Source organism: Peromyscus maniculatus, chromosome 4, assembly GCF_049852395.1.
Source record: "Peromyscus maniculatus bairdii isolate BWxNUB_F1_BW_parent chromosome 4, HU_Pman_BW_mat_3.1, whole genome shotgun sequence".
NCBI lineage: Eukaryota > Metazoa > Chordata > Mammalia > Rodentia > Cricetidae > Peromyscus > Peromyscus maniculatus.
The window spans coordinates 80,000,818-80,018,916 of record NC_134855.1 but is presented as its reverse complement, the minus strand read 5'-3'; the positions used below and the strand labels follow the sequence as shown (position 1 = coordinate 80,018,916).

Below are 18,099 nucleotides of genomic sequence, written 5' to 3'. Positions count from 1 at the left end.
CGCTTCAGAAATCACTGACTTAGAACAATAGAGGCTTTGCTTTGTAGAGATTTGGTTGTATGTAATAGTGAACAGAGTTCCTTTCTAACTCGTCTTTCCATGCTGGTAAAATTTTATGTCTTATCAGTGATTCTGTATTATATATGCTGATAAGATAACTAGTCCCTTGGGGTTACTTTTATATTTAAATGTAGAAAGTATTACAGTTACAAAATGACCCATGCAATGCTAAGAAGAAACTATTACAGTGGCTTCATTTGTCTTACTCAGAAAAAATATATATATATTTTATTTTCATTTAGTAATTTGAGGAATTTGTGACCAAAGAACTGTAGTCTGCCTTTTGAAAACCTGATGGAGGTTCTGGAGATTGTGTGTGGCTTATGCACCTCTTCCCTCACAGTGAATACATTGTTGTATGTAGCAATCCTCTTTAAAACTGGTGGTTCTCAAGGTAATATGGTTTGGGCAATTCATAGCACTCACATGGAGGCACACAACTTCTGTAACTCCAATGGCCCCTGTGGGTATTGCATAGACACATAGAAATAATACACCCATGCATAAAATACAAGTAAAAATGAAAAAAAGTGTAAGAGAAAAAGAAGAAATTATTGTCAAGGAACTGTATGTGATTATACTTATTTGAAATACTTTTCCTGTAAGTTAGATTTCTCTTTATCCTAGTTCTTAACAGTAGTTGATTGAGTTGCTGACACTTGCATTGTCTGAACCTTTTGTGAAGGGGAGTCTTTAAAGCCTGAGCCTGGGAAATCTTTTAAGTTTTCTATTTTCTTTTTTTGTTTTCCAGACAGGGTCTCTTTATGTAGCTTTGACTGTCCTAGAACTGTGTAGACCAGGATGGCCTCAGGCTCAGAGATCCTCCTGCTTCCCAAGTGCTAGGACTAAAGGCATGTGAAACTATGCCTGGCCAAGTTCTCATCTTTACAAAGATAATTTCAAGTGACAGGGTTATTGAAATCCTATTCAATTTCATAGAGGCAGCACAGTGGTTACAGTGTATAGACTGTAGCTGAAATGGTAGCTTCATGTTATTTAAGGTAAAATAGAACAAATACACTTCTGAATTCATTCAGGAAAATAGACTTTATGCCATCTATTTACCATGAATGCTTTGAAGACTGGAAGGACAGACAGAAGCACAGAATTTTAGCTTATATGTCCAATATGCACATTTGAGTAGAAAAGTATCTTAACCATTCCATGACCCTCATGTCTGAGTGATGACGGCATCTGTTTTTTAGTACCAAAGTAAGCAGTATTTTGTTGGCTTACGTACTAGTATTTGATGTCTGTGATTCAGCAGTGGTCAATGTTTAAATTTATTTCTTAGTTTACTGTTAAATTTCAGTTAGATGAATATAATTATGCTGTAGTATATCTGAAAATTAAGACGAAATTTGAAGTAGGCTTTGAATATTGGTTAGGTTTTCTCATGTTGGCATGGTTAAACTGAATTTATTCTTTCTTTCTTTCTTTGATGTAGGGTAAACTTGATGATTACCAGGAACGAATGAACAAAGGAGAAAGGCTCAATCAAGATCAGCTGGTAAAGATGCCCATGTCTTATTCAGCAAAGTCTCCGGGCTCAGTATTAAAGGAAAAATCTGTGTTTATGTTTCTAGTAAAAACGGGTTCTGTTTTTGTCATTTTAGGATGCTGTATCTAAGTACCAGGAAGTTACAAATAATTTGGAGTTTGCAAAGGAATTACAGAGGAGTTTCATGGCATTAAGTCAAGATGTAAGTAAAAGATAACGTATAAAATACTAAAAATGAAGTTAGTGGAAGCTTGGTTATTTGGGGTTAGTCCCTTCACTACTGTTGATAAGCCCTCTGCCAGGTGTGGAGATTGGATTCAGTTATACCCTACATATTTGCCAATTTTGTGTAACTGAAATACTTTTTGAAAAGGACTGAGTTAAAGATAGGATAAGCATAATTACATGGAAGATCTGAGCTGCTTTAAAATTGATTTTCCATATATTCCTTTAATTATGCTTTAAAATTGATTTTCCATATATTCCTTTAATTCTATACAGACATTAATTTCATCAGTGTCCTTAAGTGATGTGACAGACTGATATATTTACTGCTCTTAGCTCTTGATCCAACAGAAGGGCAAGTTTTCCCTAAATACCTGTTCATATGACAAAGGTCTTTGGTAATAGAATAAAAATTAAATACAAACAAAGTCAAATAATTTTTTGAGACCGAAGAACATTCTGAGTGAATGTCAGCTTATTTGAGGAATGGCTAACAATATGGGAATATTTGGGGCATGAAATTGTGAAATTTGAAGAAAAAGTGTGGAACTTGGAAATCATTAAATGAATTCACTCAAGCTCAGAAAGACAAATATACAGCATGTTCTTTCTCATGAGTGGACTTTAACTTATAATTGTAAATATATATATATTTATGTAGGAGTGAGTGGGTTCTGGTAGACCAGGAGACTGATGGGTCCCATAAAGGGTTTTAAAGAAAAGCTCTAAGGAAGTGTTTTGGGAAGGGTAATAGAACATGTGACATGAAAATAGAAGGGTGGAGGAATAATGGGGATTGGAAGAATGCAAGCAGGGATAGGGGCCAACTATGGCGGGGAGAGACAGATGTGAGGGAGGATCAGTCAAAACTAAGTATGAATGAAAAATACCAGAAAGAAACCTGTTATTTTGTATGCTAATTAAGAAATATAATACACATGGGAAATACCAGGTTAGTTTTCATTTGGTAAATAAAAAGTCTTCTACATAATGAGAGACAATTCTCACATGATTTAGGAGACTTCAGAGCTCAGATTACTTATTCAGGAATGAGATTCACCTTGGTTGAGTCCTGATTGCCTTTTTTTTTTTTTAGTAATTGTATGACTTTGACCAACTTATCTAATTTTGTTGTTCCTATATTAAAAGTTTCACAGAAAAATAGAGCTAGTAGGGTGGAAGCAGAGAAGAGAAACAGACAGACAGACAAGGCCATCGCAACACCCCAGTTTTCTAATCTATAAAATAGTAATGTATCCTTTTTATAAAACTCCTTGTGAGTGTGTGATACATAATGTATTCCAAGCACTCAGTGTTATTGTCATATTTTATAATTGAGTACAGAGGTATATTTTAGTAATTTGCCTAAAAAAGAGAAAAGATAATTGAATTTTTTTGGGGGGGGGGTACGTGTTTTGAGACAGGATTTCTCTGTGTAGCCCTGGCTGTCCTGGAGCTTGCTCTGTAGACCAGGCTGGCTTTGAACTACAGAGATCTGCCTGCCTCTGCCTCCTGAGTGCTGGGATTAAAGGCATACGCCACCACTGACTGATGATAATTGAATTTTTTAACCAATGCCTTAGTTTGTTTTATGCCTGTTTTAGTCATTGTTCTTTTGCTGTAAAGACACCATGACCAAGCAACTCTTATCAAAGAAAGCATTTAATTGGGGACTTGATTTCAATTATAGGGGTTTAGTCTATTATCATGCTGGTACATGGGCAGACATGGTACTGGAAAAGTATCTAAGAGCTCTACATCTGTATCCATAGAGGGGGATAGAAAACTGGGCCTGGCTTGGGCTTTTGAAACCTTAAAGCCTACCTCCAGTGACACTTCCTTCAGTAAGGCCACACCTACTCCAATAAGATCATACTCCCTAATCCTCAAATTTTGCCACTCCCTGATGATGAAGCATTCAAATATATGAGCCTGTGGGGGCCGTTCTTATTCAATCCATAGTGCCTTTTTAATAGAATATCAAAGATTGGGCAGTCTGTAAAGAATAAAAAAGTATTTCTCAGTTTGAGACACTGGAATTCCAAGATTTGCAAGATATTGGCATCTGGTGAGGTCCTTAGAATTGTGTATCACAAGACAGAAGAGGGAAGAACATGAATGTGATCTTAACTTTCATAGCCTTTTTCATGGCAACATTTAGCGGTTCATCAGGGTGGTGCTCTTAGGACCGAAGTAATTGGTCAAATACTACCTCTCAGCATTTGAACTGAGGTCTTTACATTTTGGACATACGAATACAGGGTGTGGGGATTACAAAGAAACTGTAGTAACTAAGTGGAAGATATTTATACTTGTTTAGGTCAGAACTTTAAGCTCCATGTACCATTTTTCTCCCTGACCCTTCCTTTTCTAAATATAGTTTATTTTTTAAAAGAGTTAATTTACTCTGATCCTTTGATACAGCTTTTTACAATTATTAGACTCTATGTTTTTTATTTTGTATCTACAAAGAGTAGAATTAGCCTCTCTCTAATCTATCTTTTCTTGCTCACACCTGCCCCACATGAGTTTATATTTCATCAACATTATTATTATAAAAGAAACCTTTGGGCTAGGGAGCTGAGTTGGTAAAGTGAGTACCTGAGTTAGATCCCAAGAACCATGTACAGACCAGGCATGCTTGTACTTGCTTGTAATCTCAGAACAAGGAAAGTGAAGACTGGCCTCCCTGAGGCCTGCTATCCAGCCAGCCTATCCTACTTGGTGAGCACCACCAGGCCAGAGAGAGACCCTATCTTAAAACAAACAAAGTGGATGGCACCTCAGAAAAGATGCCTAAGTTCCTCTGGCCGCCAGGAGTGTGTGTGTGTGTGTGCATGTGTTTGCACATGTGTACATACATACGCGCACTTGGACAGTTATTTCTTTAGGGTGTTTTTTTCTTTTTTTCACATTCCTACTTCTCTTCCTGTTTTCTGCCTCCAGCTACCTTTGAAAGACCTTCCTCATTTAAACTGCTCCCAACATTGAAAAGCTCATCCATTTCAATAGACGGCATTTTCACCTTGTAAGCTTACTTGCCCATCCTAACTTACATCTTATATACATATACTGTATATTTACTTTTCATTTATTGCTGTGATAACATTTATTTCCTCTGCTGCCAATATAAATTATCTTGTTATTGCAATCTTCATTATTCTTCCATTCTTCTCTTTTAAGTTTAAAAAAAAATTTTTAAAAATTATGTTTTGTGGGTATTTTGCTTGTTATATGTGTCTACCATATGTGTGCAATATCTTTGGAGGCCAGAAGAGTGCTCACATCCCCTGGAACTGGAGTGAATGGTGGTTGTAGTGTGATCTATGGGTGCTGGGAATCGAACCTGGGTCCTCCAGAAGAGTAGTTGGTGTTCTTTGACCCCCTCCAAGCCAACTTTGCAATCCTCAAATTATAGGTCTGTATGTATATCTCTATTTTGTTTTTTTCCCGTGTCAGTTCATTTAGTGAAGCTTGAGATGGTAGGGAAGAGTGAAGGAAAACAGTGCCATGACTCTTGAAAGAACTTTTACCTTTCTCTATCCCTAAGCTGATGCTAAACATGATAGAGAGGAGAGACATACTTGGCTTTGATGCTGTCCTTTATCCTTTCAAGGGAAGGACGGGGGAACTGAAAAAAATACTTCATACTTTATCTAACTTAACAGTATATTTGTCTCTGTCAGTATTTTTTCCCCAGTTCATAAAGACTGAATTTTATTTACTGCTTTTCAAATATTGAAACTCATTTCTTATACCATCAATGATTGTTTGCAGCAAGGAGGAAGTGGTGGATTTTTGGCTTGTTCTTACAAGTTAGTAGAAAGTACTTAAGTTGGAGTTCTGATGTCTCATGTTTATGTTCTTTGGCAGATTCAGAAAACAATAAAGAAGACAGCACGTCGGGAACAGCTTATGAGAGAAGAAGCGGAACAGAAGCGCTTAAAAACTGTTCTTGAGTTACAGTATGTATTGGATAAGCTGGGAGATGATGAAGTGAGAGCTGATCTGAAACAAGGTTTGAACGGAGTGCCAATACTGTCTGAAGAGGAACTGTCCTTATTAGATGAATTCTACAAGTTAGTGGACCCCGAGCGGGACATGAGTTTAAGGTATGCTGAGATATGGTAACAGAATCTTAGAGGTGTTGCTCTAATTAACAATTGGAAGGTGTTTAATGTGTTCTTTGTTGTTACAAGGTTAAATGAGCAGTATGAGCATGCCTCCATTCACTTGTGGGACTTGCTGGAAGGGAAAGAAAAGCCTGTATGTGGAACAACCTGTGAGTATTAGATAATTCTGATTGTGTAGCTAGGAATCTTTAAAATTTTCTATTTAATATTGAAGACACTTTATTAGTGTATGAGTAACAATTTACATTTAGGGGTTATTTTGCACTCATTTTTTTTTTTTTTTAAGCATGCCTCAGTGACATCCTTTGTTTCTTGTATTTGACACCTTTCATTGGGCAAGATTTGTAAATTGCTTTTCTTCTGCCATGAAATGCTTCCCTCCTAGATATTTAACATCTATGTTAGCTCTTGCTCAGTTATACCAGCAAAGCTTTAGTAGTCTCACCTCGACTAGGTCCAAATCTGTTACTTTACATCATGGAATTTTGTCATTTTTATGTTGTGATGACCCCTTCCATTAGATTATAAAATTAGTGTGCACTGGGTGTGGTTCTTATGCCTTTAATCCCAACACTTGGGAGGCAGAGGCAGGCAGATTCCTGTGAGTTCGAGGACAGCCTGGTTTACAAAACAAGTTCCAGGACAACCAGGGCTACACAGAGGAAACCCTGTCTTGAACTCCCCTTCCCCCCAAAAAAAATAAAAGATTGATTTTTAATTGTGTGAGTGTGTGTCTGTATAGTACGCATGTAGGTTCAGGTTTCTGAGGTGGTTATAAGAGAGCGTCAGATCCCTTGGTTTTGTCATTTAGATGTTTGTGAGCCAGCCCATGTTAAATGTAGGTCCTTTGCAAGAGCAGCAAATAAGTACTCTTTCTCTTAATCTCTGAGCCATTTCTCCAATGCCAAGAACATGCCTAACACACACACACACACACACACACACACACACACACACACACACACACAGTATGTGCAACAGAAATGCTTATTGAATGAATAATCTCAGCTTTATTCCCTCTTTACTTGCTTACTTAATGTAAGTAGGTTCCTGTTTCCTTCCTTTCATGCTGTAATTTATGCATTTGTGTGTGTTTTACTAACATGATTAATTTTTCTTATTGCTATTTTGTAGAATATTAAGTATTTCTTTTCAAATCTGGTATTGTCAGTAACACAGTAATCCAATTTTTTTTTTTTTAAATAGATAAAGCTCTAAAGGAAATTGTTGAGCGTGTTTTTCAGTCAAACTACTTTGACAGCACTCACAACCACCAGAATGGGCTGTGTGAGGAGGAAGAGGCAGCCTCGGCACCTACAGTGGAAGACCAGGTAGCCGAAGCTGGTGAGTACTTGGGAAGATAGTAGTTTTAGTATTGGTTCTGGACTTAACTTTCCATTTCCTTTGATACAGGTTTATAAAATACATATATCGTTATATGTATACTTAGATTTTAAAATGCACATGGAGCATGGCAAGGATTTTCAGATAGATTTTTGTCTGACTTGTACAGTTTTTACTTTTTACCATACCAACATAAAATATAATGTGAATTTTAAGAAGGAGGGGCAGAGAAAGTGTAGAACTCATGGTCTTGAACTAAACAGCAAGGGATTCTTTGCAGTTTGTGTTTAGCATCTTTAATGAAACACTAGTGTGGCTAGATAATCTGAGTACTTTCATGATAATTCTTAAGTTGATGAGTAATACACTATAAAATTTTTGGAGTATTTTAAAGCATGAGTTCAGATTTTGATTGCTTGAGGTAAAAACATACTTGAACACCAGCTATCTGACTTGGGGTACTTACTGAGTACTCCCAAGTTCCTGTTTAGCAGGTTGTGCAGTGTGTGAGGGATGAGAACAGGAAGGCCCATGGTAAACGCTCTCCACGTGCTGGTAGGTCTAGCCAGAAGGGGAGACTGCTGATTGGTGGAGTACAGGTGAGATGGACTTGGTTTTGTCTTTCTGATTTTTGAGACAGGGTTTCTCTATGTAGCCTGATTGTCCTGGAACTCACTCTGTAGAACAGGCTGGCCTTGAACTCACAGGGATCCACCTGCCTTTGCCTTTCAAGTGCTGGGATTAAAAAGTGTGCGCCACCACCGCCCAGCAAAACAGACTTTTGTGTTTTTAGTTTTTCTGCTTTTACTGACAGATGGAGAAGATTTTACTGTTTTTCTTCCTTCAGACAGTATTAGTATATCGTTTCCACTGGTCTGGAACTCCCAGATATCTGCCTGCCTCTGCCTCGGAGTGCTGGGTTTAAAGGTGTGTACCAAGCTGGGCATGTTTCAAGGCAGGTGGATCTCTGTGAGTATGAGGCCAACCTGGAGTTCCAGGACAACCAGAGCTACATACATAGTGAGACCCTGTCTTGAGGTGTGTATACGTGCATGTTACTCCAGGCCCAATCTAGAAGGTTTTTATCTTCAATATGATTGTCCTAGAAACTACAGTTAACGCTAAAGTAATAAATCCTGGAATAAAGTAACTTAAAAATACAGTTACTGACTGTAAAAATGGTAAATATAAGAACTTTTCACTAATATATTCAGACTGCTTGATTATGTAATGGTAAAATATTGTAAGAGTTTAAGTGGAACTGATAACATTAAAACAAATTTACATTTTTTGATATCATTTACATACAAACAGACTTTTTTCTTAAGAGCAGTTTTAGGTTCACAGTTAATTTGAACATAAAGTGGGGTTGAGAGATGGCTCCCTACTTAAGAACACTGACTCTTCCTGCAGAGCACCAGAGTTTGATTCTAAGCACCCACAACATAGCTTCCAACTGTCTGTCACTCCAGTTTAGAGGATCTACCACCCTCATCTGGCCTCTATGGCGACTGCACATGCATGATACACAGACATACATGTAGACAAAACATCCATTTAACTTAAAAACAACTTAAATTGCTATCACTCTTTCCCTTACAACTCCATAAATTTTTTACTACAGCATCAGAGGTATATTTGTTACAGTAGATAAACCTAATTAATATGTTATTACCTAATTATATGTGGCTCCCCCTTAGCTCCTTGTACATTCTGTAGATTTAGATAAGTATGTAACAGGTTTCCACCATTATAATTTCATTGACTTAAATAAATATCTTCTGTTTCATTTCCTTTTTAACTCTAGAACCTGAACCAACAGAAGAATACACGGAGCAAAGTGAGGTTGAATCAACAGAGGTATCAGTTCTTTAAAAAATTTAATACTACCTTTATTCTTCTGTTTTTGAAACAGACATCTCAACCGTTGACTTTTCTTTTCAGTATGTCAATAGGCAATTCATGGCAGAAACACAGTTCAGCAGTAGTGAGAAGGAGCAAGTAGATGAGTGGGCCGTTGAAACAGTTGAGGTAAGAGTTCTTTGTATTGTAAGGTTAATGTCTTTTGACATGAGTCATTTTTTTTATATATCCTGAGAAAAAATAGTTTTTTTGTTAGTTTTTTTGTATTTTTGACACATTTGTCAAAATACATGGTTTTGCTTTTGATTATCTCATTTTTAAAATTTATGTTTAATATATAAGAACGTTTTGCATGAGTGTATGTTTGTGTACCATGTGTTCCCAAGGTCTTTCAAAAACCAAAAATGGGTACCAGATAACCCTTGAATGAGAAGTTGTGAACCACCATGTGGGTTCTGGCAATTAAATCCTGGTCCTCTGGAAGAGCAAGCAGTCAGTGCTCTTAAGTGAGGAACTGTCTCTCCAGCCTCCTTATTTGTTTCTTGATAACATATTGTAGAAAAATCTAGGCTCCCACCTTATGAAGAGTGTGAGTGCCATCATCTTGAACTTGACTTTAAAAGCTGTTTTTGTTACTAGACTTTATGGATTTCTGTTGTTTCTTGATGTAGTCTCTGACATAAGTCCCTTTTAGGTCCTCATCTCTAGTTCATCAGTCCCCTTCATATTTCTCTGTAGTTCGAAATAAAATAGATTGAAAAGTAAGCTAAAACGCCACACCCTAATTCTTTTAAGAAAACTAGAAGAAATATATTAATCCAAAACATTAACTTTATTAATTGTGTTCCTTTTGAAGAACCTTTTTTTGGGGGGAGTGGGATCATATAGGTCCCCTGGAAGAGCAGTCAGTGTTCTCTACAGCCTTTTAAGAACTACTATTTCTTTAAAGTGTTTATTTGGACCATGAGTTGCATGTTGGTGGTAGAGAACAATTTGTGCAGGAGTTGATTCCCTCTACCATGTGGGTTCTGGGGAATTGAACTCCTATCCTTAGGTTTGACTGGTAGTGCTTTTATCCAAGAGCCATCTGTCTATGCCCTACTTTTTTTTTTTGGGTAAAGCTTGTTCTGCTCATTACAGTGTAGATTGCATATTTAATGTTTTGAGGAACAAGCTTGAAAACACTGGAGGTTTTTCCCTCATATTTTAGGTGGTAAACTCACTCCAGCAGCAACCTCAAGCTGCATCTCCATCAGTACCAGAGCCCCACTCTTTGACTCCAGTGGCTCAATCAGATCCACTTGTGAGACGGCAACGAGTACAAGATCTTATGGCACAAATGCAGGGACCCTATAATTTCATACAGGTAAGTGTATTTTAGTAAGGCACTGTTAACAGTAACTTTAAATATGTTGTTTGATGTAATTCAATTATATCCTGACTTGTAGGATTCAATGTTGGATTTTGAAAATCAGACACTTGATCCTGCCATTGTATCAGCACAACCTATGAATCCTACTCAGAACATGGAAATGCCTCAACTGGTTTGCCCTCCGGGTTAGTAATGATTTAAAAATTGTTCATTTTTAGAGAATGTAGGTGCATGTATGTGCTTGCATGTGTGGTGGTATTATGTGTGCTGTCTGAACAACTTGCAGGAGTCCCAACCTCTCCTCCTATGTGGCTTCCAAGGAACAAACTTAGGTTATCTGGCTTGGTGAGACAAGTTGCTTTTTTTACCCCCTGAACCATCTTATCAGCCTCCAAAGTCTATCTTTTAACCATGCAATGATTTTTTTATTAGAGGAAATAAATTTAAGACCCAGTAATTTCAGAGTTTTTGAAAGGTATTTTTGCCCCTTTTTAATGCTTTCTTTTGCGCTTTGATTTGATGAGAACTCTTATCCTATAAACAGTTAATAACTACTTTTGTGATTTCTTTTTCTTGTAACACTTGTATTTGCACACACACACACACAGAATTGATGACTTCTCACAATCTAAGTCGGGAATGGAAAATTATTAGTGCTCCAGAAGCGTACACTTAGTTTTCTTTCATTTATGAGTTATCCTCCCCACCTGTAGATGACAGCTACTTCCTTCTGATAGTTTTGACAGTTGCTGCAATTTGTGTTAGTGAAACTTTGTATGGCATTTAAAATTTCAAAATTCTTTTAAAAAGTTCTGATTCTCTCTGTGTGTCTGTCTGTTCCTGGTTTATGCATAGTGAGTGAGTTCAGGTGCTCTTGGAGGCTAGAGGCTCTCAAATTCCGCTAGAAATGGAGTTCTAACTGGTTGTGAGCTGCCTGGTGGGGAAGAACCAGCATACTGTGTGTGCTTAAATGATGAGCCTCATTGCCAAAAATCATCCATCTGTCGTATGTGTCTCTCTTCCCCTCTCTTCCCCAGACACACACAGGGTTTCTCTGTGTAGCCCTAGCTATCCTGGAATCCACTCTGTAGACCAGACTGGCCTCAAACTCACAGAGATCTGCCTGCCTCTGCCTTGCGAGTGCTGGGATAAAGGTGTGCGCCACCACTGCCTGGCAATTTCAAAAATCTTAAGGATAAAAATAATGTGTCTTCCGTGGAGATTCCTGCAGCTCTTAAGGGAGAATTTCTGATGATACAACCATGGAAGGGGATTGATTCATGAGCTTGAGAGGAAGTAGCAACTGCATAAGTCTGTGCATTGTATTGTATAGATCTTTGCTATAGGATCATTGGAGATTTTTTTTTTTGTTGTTTTGTTTTTTTGAGACAGGGTTTCTCTGTGTAGCTTTGTGCCTTTCCTGGAACTCACTTGGTAGCCCAGGCTGGCTTCGAACTCACAGAGATCCACCTTCCTCTGCCTCCTGAGTGCTGGGATTAAAGGCGTGCGCCACCACTGCCCGGCAAGATTTTTTTTTTTTTTTTTAAGATTTATTTATTTACTGTGTATACAGCATGTAGGACTGCAGGCCAGAAGAGGACACTAGATCTCATTACAGATGGTTGTGAGCCACCATGTGGTTGCTGGGAATTGAAGTGAGGACCTCTGGAAGAGCAGCCAGTGCTCTTAACCTCTGAGCCATCTCCAGCTCTCATTGGTGATTTTGATCTTGGTCTTCTCACCAGAGCATATCAAGGTGTCAAAATGGTATAAAGTAACATGAAATCTAGTATATTCTTATTTTATTCTCTCTCTCTCTCTCTCTCTCTCTCTCTCTCTCTCTCTCTCTCTCTCTCTCTCTCTCTCTTTTGGCATTTTTGAGATAGGGTTTCACCACATAGTTGTGGCTGTTCTGGAACTCACTATGTAGTGAGTATTTTGTACTTGTAATCAAGGTTGGCCTTGGACTCACTGGGACTGGCCTGCCTCTGCCTCCCAAGTACTGCAGTCAAAGGTGTGTGTCACCACGCCTGCCATATTCTTAAGTGTAAAAAGTTGCTCAGTGACAAATAGTTAACGTAAGGGAGCTCATGTCATATCTCTGAACCAAGAGTTAGAAGAGGTAATGCCTACAAAAACAACTTATTTTTTATTATTTATTTCTGTTTATTTTAACATGTTTTGTCTACATGTATGTCTGTGTTCCACATATATACTTGGAAGAGGGTATCAGATCCCTTGGGACTGGAATGATTGTGAGCTGTCATGGTGGTGCTGGGAATTGAACTTGGGTTCCTCTGCAAGAGCAAACAAGTGCTCTTAGCTGCTGAGCCAAGTCTCCAGCCCAGCCCTGTTTTGTTTTTGTTTTTTAAATGTTTGTTTTTGTGAACACCACTAGAGTAAGGAGTTGTATAGTTTTCTCAGCTGGGAATGGTGCTACTTTGAGAGGTGGACATTTTCAAAAGTACTGGCACTGGTTATTATCTGTTGTCTACCTTTTATTGATACTTTTCTTACTGACATCTTAATTTACCCAGCAAAACACAAAATAGAAACAACTGTGAGAGTCAACTATAATCACTGCTGATAAACTAAAGTGCTTAGTGCTAATTTGAAAGCTGAAATCTTAGTTGTGCTTTGTAATTTATTTTGAAATTGTTCATTAATCATTTGGTTATAGAAATTTACCTGTAACACTATGTATAATGTAGATAAAGTTTAAGAAATTGGATTTTCTCTTAACAAATTTTATGTAACAGCTCTCTTAATTTTGCAGTTCATTCTGAGTCTAGACTTGCCCAACCTAATCAAGTTTCTGTACAACCAGAAGCAACACAGGTAAGAACGAATAAGAGTAGTTTTTTTTTGTTTTTTGTTTTTTGTTTTTTTCCTGAGGACTCATTCTTAGTCTAGGATGCATTTGATCACTTTCAATGTGTTCTGTTACAGATTCATTGACAATGGGTAGTTTTTAGAATTTGTTTCCATGCATATATTTGTTTTTCTTTTGGTGACTTTAAAGTTCTTTCATGTTTCACACAGCAGGACTTTGTCTTAATTTTTTTTTTACATTGCTTTGCATATGTAATAGTGTATTAAAGTGAAACAAATGTCTTTATTTAAGACAGTTGCTGGGCACTGATGGCACACACCTTCCATTCCAGCACTCCGAAGGAAGAGGCAGGTGGATCTCTGAGCTTGAGGCTAGCCTGGTCTACAGAGTGAGTCCAGGACAGCTAGGGCCATGCAGAGAAACTGTTTCTGTCTCAAGGAATGCCCCCCCCCCCAAAAAAAAAAAAAAACCCCAAACATTCTAACTAGACAAAGCTTTGATTTAGTTTTGAGATTTAAATATCAGCATAGTTTGCAATTGTTAGGTGTTTATTTCATATTGAAAAACAGTCTCAGTATGTAGTCCTGACTGTCCTGGAACTTTGTAGAACTTGAAGTCAGAGATCTGCTTGCCTCTGCCTCCCTGCAGTGCTGTGATTAAAGTCTGTAGTCTCAAAATGCAGAGAAAAATTCTCTTAGCAGACATGTCTTTTCTTTGAATCTGTTTTAGGGTTCTTCTTCTTCTTCTTCTTCTTATTATTATTATTATTATTATTATTATTATTATGTAATGGTCAGTTTAGTTAGAAAAAAAATAAGATTTAAGATTGTTATTTCTGTATAGGTTCCCTTGGTTTCATCCACAAGTGAGGGGTATACATCATCGCAACCCTTGTACCAGCCTTCCCATGCTACAGAGCAGCGGCCACAAAAGGAGCCAATTGATCAGATTCAGGCAAGTTCTGTTACCAAGCATGAATTGGATGGTACTTTAATTGTAATGCATTTGATTTGGGTCCTATTTACTTAACATGTTAAAATTTTGAGTTAGTTTCCCAGTAAAGTATATTTGTTTATTCACTTTGTGTTTAGGCAACAATATCTTTAAATACAGACCAGACTACAGCATCATCATCCCTTCCTGCTGCTTCTCAGCCTCAGGTGTTCCAGGCTGGGACAAGTAAACCTTTGCATAGCAGTGGAATCAATGTAAATGCAGCTCCATTCCAATCCATGCAAACGGTGAGCAATTAACACTGTTTAGTGTGTACTATGAATCATGCTAAATAGAGCTGTATGTACTGTAGTATCTGTGTTATATTTACTGACTACTAGACAGACGCTGATTGTTAGATTTCTCAGTGATGAATTTGAGCCTTAGGAGTCACTCAGATTTAGATTTTTTTAGCTTTATCCCAAAGGTTACAAGATTTAACAAAGTTTGAACAAGACAAAAAGGCCAGAGAGATGAGTCAGTGGTTAAGGTCCTTGTTGCTAAGCCTTATATTCTAAATTTAATTCCTGGAACTCAAATGGTAGAATAAGAAATCTGAGTTCTTAAAGTTGTCCTCCACCCTCCACCTGTGCAGTTCATATACATAAACACCCACTGATTCATATACATAAACACACACTGATTCTTCAAAACAAAACAAAGGAGTGTGTATAAATGTTTGCAGTTAGAACCTTTTAGCCTAATGTTTACTGTACTGGAATGTTTGAAAGTAAAATTGAGATGTTATACTTCACTGATTCATCAGTAATTATTTTTAAATTATATAATTACTAGAAAAAAGTACTATAATCTGGAATACAGTTGAATTAGTGCTCAATGGAATTTCTGAAGAATTAATCACTTAAAATTTTTTTAATTAATACATTAATAAAAATAAATTGAGTTAATGCCTTATCAAAAGTTTGGTAGTTTTTTTGTTGTGTGTGTATTTTGAAATTTCCTGTAGTTTTAAATTAATATTTGAAGGAAAGCCAGTGCTGAGATATTCCATTTCTAAAGCAAGAATAAAGTATGAACCAATCATTTATTTCATTTGCTACAGGTGTTCAATATGAATGCCCCAGTTCCTCCTGTTAATGAACCAGAAACTCTGAAACAGCAAAATCAGTACCAGGCCAGTTATAACCAGAGTTTTCCCAGTCAGCCCCACCAAGTGGAGCAAACAGAGCTTCAACAAGATCAACTGCAAACAGGTAAGAAGGCCAGGGTGACTTCCTTTTTATTGTTGTGGCTTCTCTGTGGAGCCTTGGATGTCCTAGAACTGTGCCTTTTCCTCCTGAGTGATTTGATGAAAGCATGTGCCACCACTCCCCAGCCCAGGGTGACTTTTTTCTCAGTCTTTAATTAATTAATTTTTGTTTTTTTTCGAGACAGGGTTTCTCTGTGTAGCTTTGCACCTTTCCTGGAACTCACTCTGTAGCCTAGGCTGGCCTCGAACTCACAGAGATCCGCCTGCCTCTGCCTCCCAAGTGCTGGGATTAAAGGCATGCGCCACCACCGCCCAGCTTATTTTGTTTTTTAACATAATTTATTTTTGAGATTATAAAATTATGAGATGATAACATACTTTTTCCTTATTTCTTGTCTGGAAACCTCCCAAGTATCCCGCCCTTTTCAAATATTGCCATTTTTTCTTAATTGTTGTTAACATGTTTATGTATTCCTAAATACATATTGCAACCTAATCAGTCTGTAGAATGTTATTTGTATGTTTTCAGGGCTGACCATTTGGTATTGGATAATTAGTGGCTCTGCTCTTTGCTGAGGAAGATTTTCTCCTGCTCTCAGCATTCCTTAGTTCCCTCTTGTTCTTTGTCGGGTTGAGGTCTCATGAGTTTCTTCCCATTTGCTTTATAATGTCTATTGGTGTCATCCTCTCATAGTTCATGTTTAACCATCTGTGCTGGGGAGACTTCATACATTTAGCTTCTGATGTTTCTAGGAGACAGAATCTCAAAGCAAATTGCCTATTTGGGCTCTTAACAATCCTACCTCCCCTTCTTCTGCAATGATTCTGAATCTTAGGTGCAGACAGTTGCATTGTAGATGAATCAGTAACATGGTACTTGGTTAGCAGTAGGTCACTTGCAAGCTTAAAAGCAATAGGTTGGCTTCCCCCCCCCCCCCCCCCCCCCCCCCCGCCTCTTTGAATTTTTTGAGGCAGGGTTTCCTTATGCAACCTCAGCTGTCCTGGAAACTTGCTCTGTAGACCAGGGTGGCCTCTCAGAGATCTGCTTGCCTCTTTGCCCAAGTGCTGGAATCAAGGTGTGTGCCACCATTTCCCAGTTTGGCTTGGTTCTTAACATGCTAAAATGTTGGGCAAAAACTTAGGTTGACTAATTGGTGGACTACATTGAAATCCTTTTAGGCCAGTAAGGTCATAATTTGGAATGTTTTTAGGTGTACAAAGAGTGCTTATATACACACAAACAAAGCACAGATACACTTAAAAATCTTGTTGAAAAGTAAAACTTTCATATCATGTGCACACATGTTCCACGTCATGCATGTGGGCATCTAGAGAACAACTTTGGAGTCAGTTCTCTGCTTGTCCATCAGTGTGGGTCACAGGCTTGCAGGGCAAACACTTTACCCACTGAACTATCTCACCAGCCCTGTATAGGCTTTTCTCAACTGTAGTCACTACTGTGTATAATAGATCTCTTGAAGTCCTCTACACTTGGGGATTTTTGACTTCTTTTCATTCTGTATGCAAATGTTACCTTAGGAATACTTACTTTCATCATTCATTTCAAATATAGCTTACCTTTTGGTCACTCATTCATTTTCTATCATCTTTTATTAGAGTAGAAAAACTTCCATGTGGACAAGAACTGTGTTGGTAATTTATATCCCCTGCGTCTGGAAAATGCCTAGTGTATTCTAGGCCTGGCATTAATTTGAATAAAATCTAATTAGTAACTTGTTCCTACATGATAAAAAGTTCCTGGCAAAGAATTTTTGTTTTTTTCTTTTAAGACAGGGTCTGTGTGTTCTAGAACTTGCTTTGTAAAATGGCAGGCCTGGAACACTTAGATAAACCTGTCTTTCTCTGCCTTCTGAATTTTGGGTCTGAAGGTATGTGCCACCATGCCAGGCTTGGCTTTTCCTTTGTAAGCTACTTTCTGAACAAATAAATAGAGATTCTGCTACACTGAAATAATTATCAATTTTTAATTGTGTTTTTCCGCCCGTTTGTTTGGTAATAAATTTCTTTCCTAGTATGATGCTGCATGCCTTTAATCCCCAGTATTCAGGAAGCAGAGGCAGGCAGATCTCTTGAGTTTCAGGCTAGCCAGGGCTACATAGTGAGATCCTTTATCAACAAACAAAATTTATGATTTATTAGTATTAGATGTTTGACTTACATACCTATTAATTTTTTTTGTTTTTATATCCCAACCAATGTTTCCTCTCCCTCTTCTCCAAGTTCCCCTATCCCCACCCCCTCCACCCGAACTCCATCTACTCGGTTTTTCTTCAGAAAGAGGCAGGCAAACCATGGATGTCAGCCAGCCATGGTATATCAAGTTGTAGTGAGACTAGGCACCTCCTCTTCTGTTAAGACTGGATGAGGCAATCTAGTAGGAGGAATAGGTCAAAAAAGGAGGCAGTAGAGTCAGACAGCCCCTGCTCCCACTGTGAGGAGCCCCACAAGAAGACCAAGTTACACAACTGTATCATGCAGATGGCCGAGGTCACTCCCGTGTAGGCTCTCTGGTTGGCGCTTCAGTCTCTGTGAGCTTCTATGATC

At 37.9% G+C, this 18,099-nt stretch overlaps 1 protein-coding gene across 5 annotated transcripts in view; it reads left to right on the top strand.

Moving 5' to 3' along the window:
• Positions 1-18,099, top strand: part of Caprin1 (cell cycle associated protein 1) — a 37,361-nt gene that overhangs the window by 13,436 nt on the left and 5,826 nt on the right. For all 5 annotated transcript variants that reach the window (XM_042275817.2, XM_076570184.1, XM_076570182.1 and 2 more), the window contains 13 exons: positions 1,508-1,570; positions 1,677-1,763; positions 5,660-5,898; positions 5,986-6,068; positions 7,126-7,263; positions 9,071-9,123; positions 9,208-9,294; positions 10,337-10,492; positions 10,575-10,683; positions 13,275-13,336; positions 14,175-14,285; positions 14,423-14,572; positions 15,388-15,538. In XM_042275817.2, the coding sequence (XP_042131751.2) occupies positions 1,508-1,570; positions 1,677-1,763; positions 5,660-5,898; positions 5,986-6,068; positions 7,126-7,263; positions 9,071-9,123; positions 9,208-9,294; positions 10,337-10,492; positions 10,575-10,683; positions 13,275-13,336; positions 14,175-14,285; positions 14,423-14,572; positions 15,388-15,538 (1,489 nt within the window). The remainder of the gene's footprint in view (positions 1-1,507; positions 1,571-1,676; positions 1,764-5,659; positions 5,899-5,985; positions 6,069-7,125; positions 7,264-9,070; positions 9,124-9,207; positions 9,295-10,336; positions 10,493-10,574; positions 10,684-13,274; positions 13,337-14,174; positions 14,286-14,422; positions 14,573-15,387; positions 15,539-18,099) is intronic.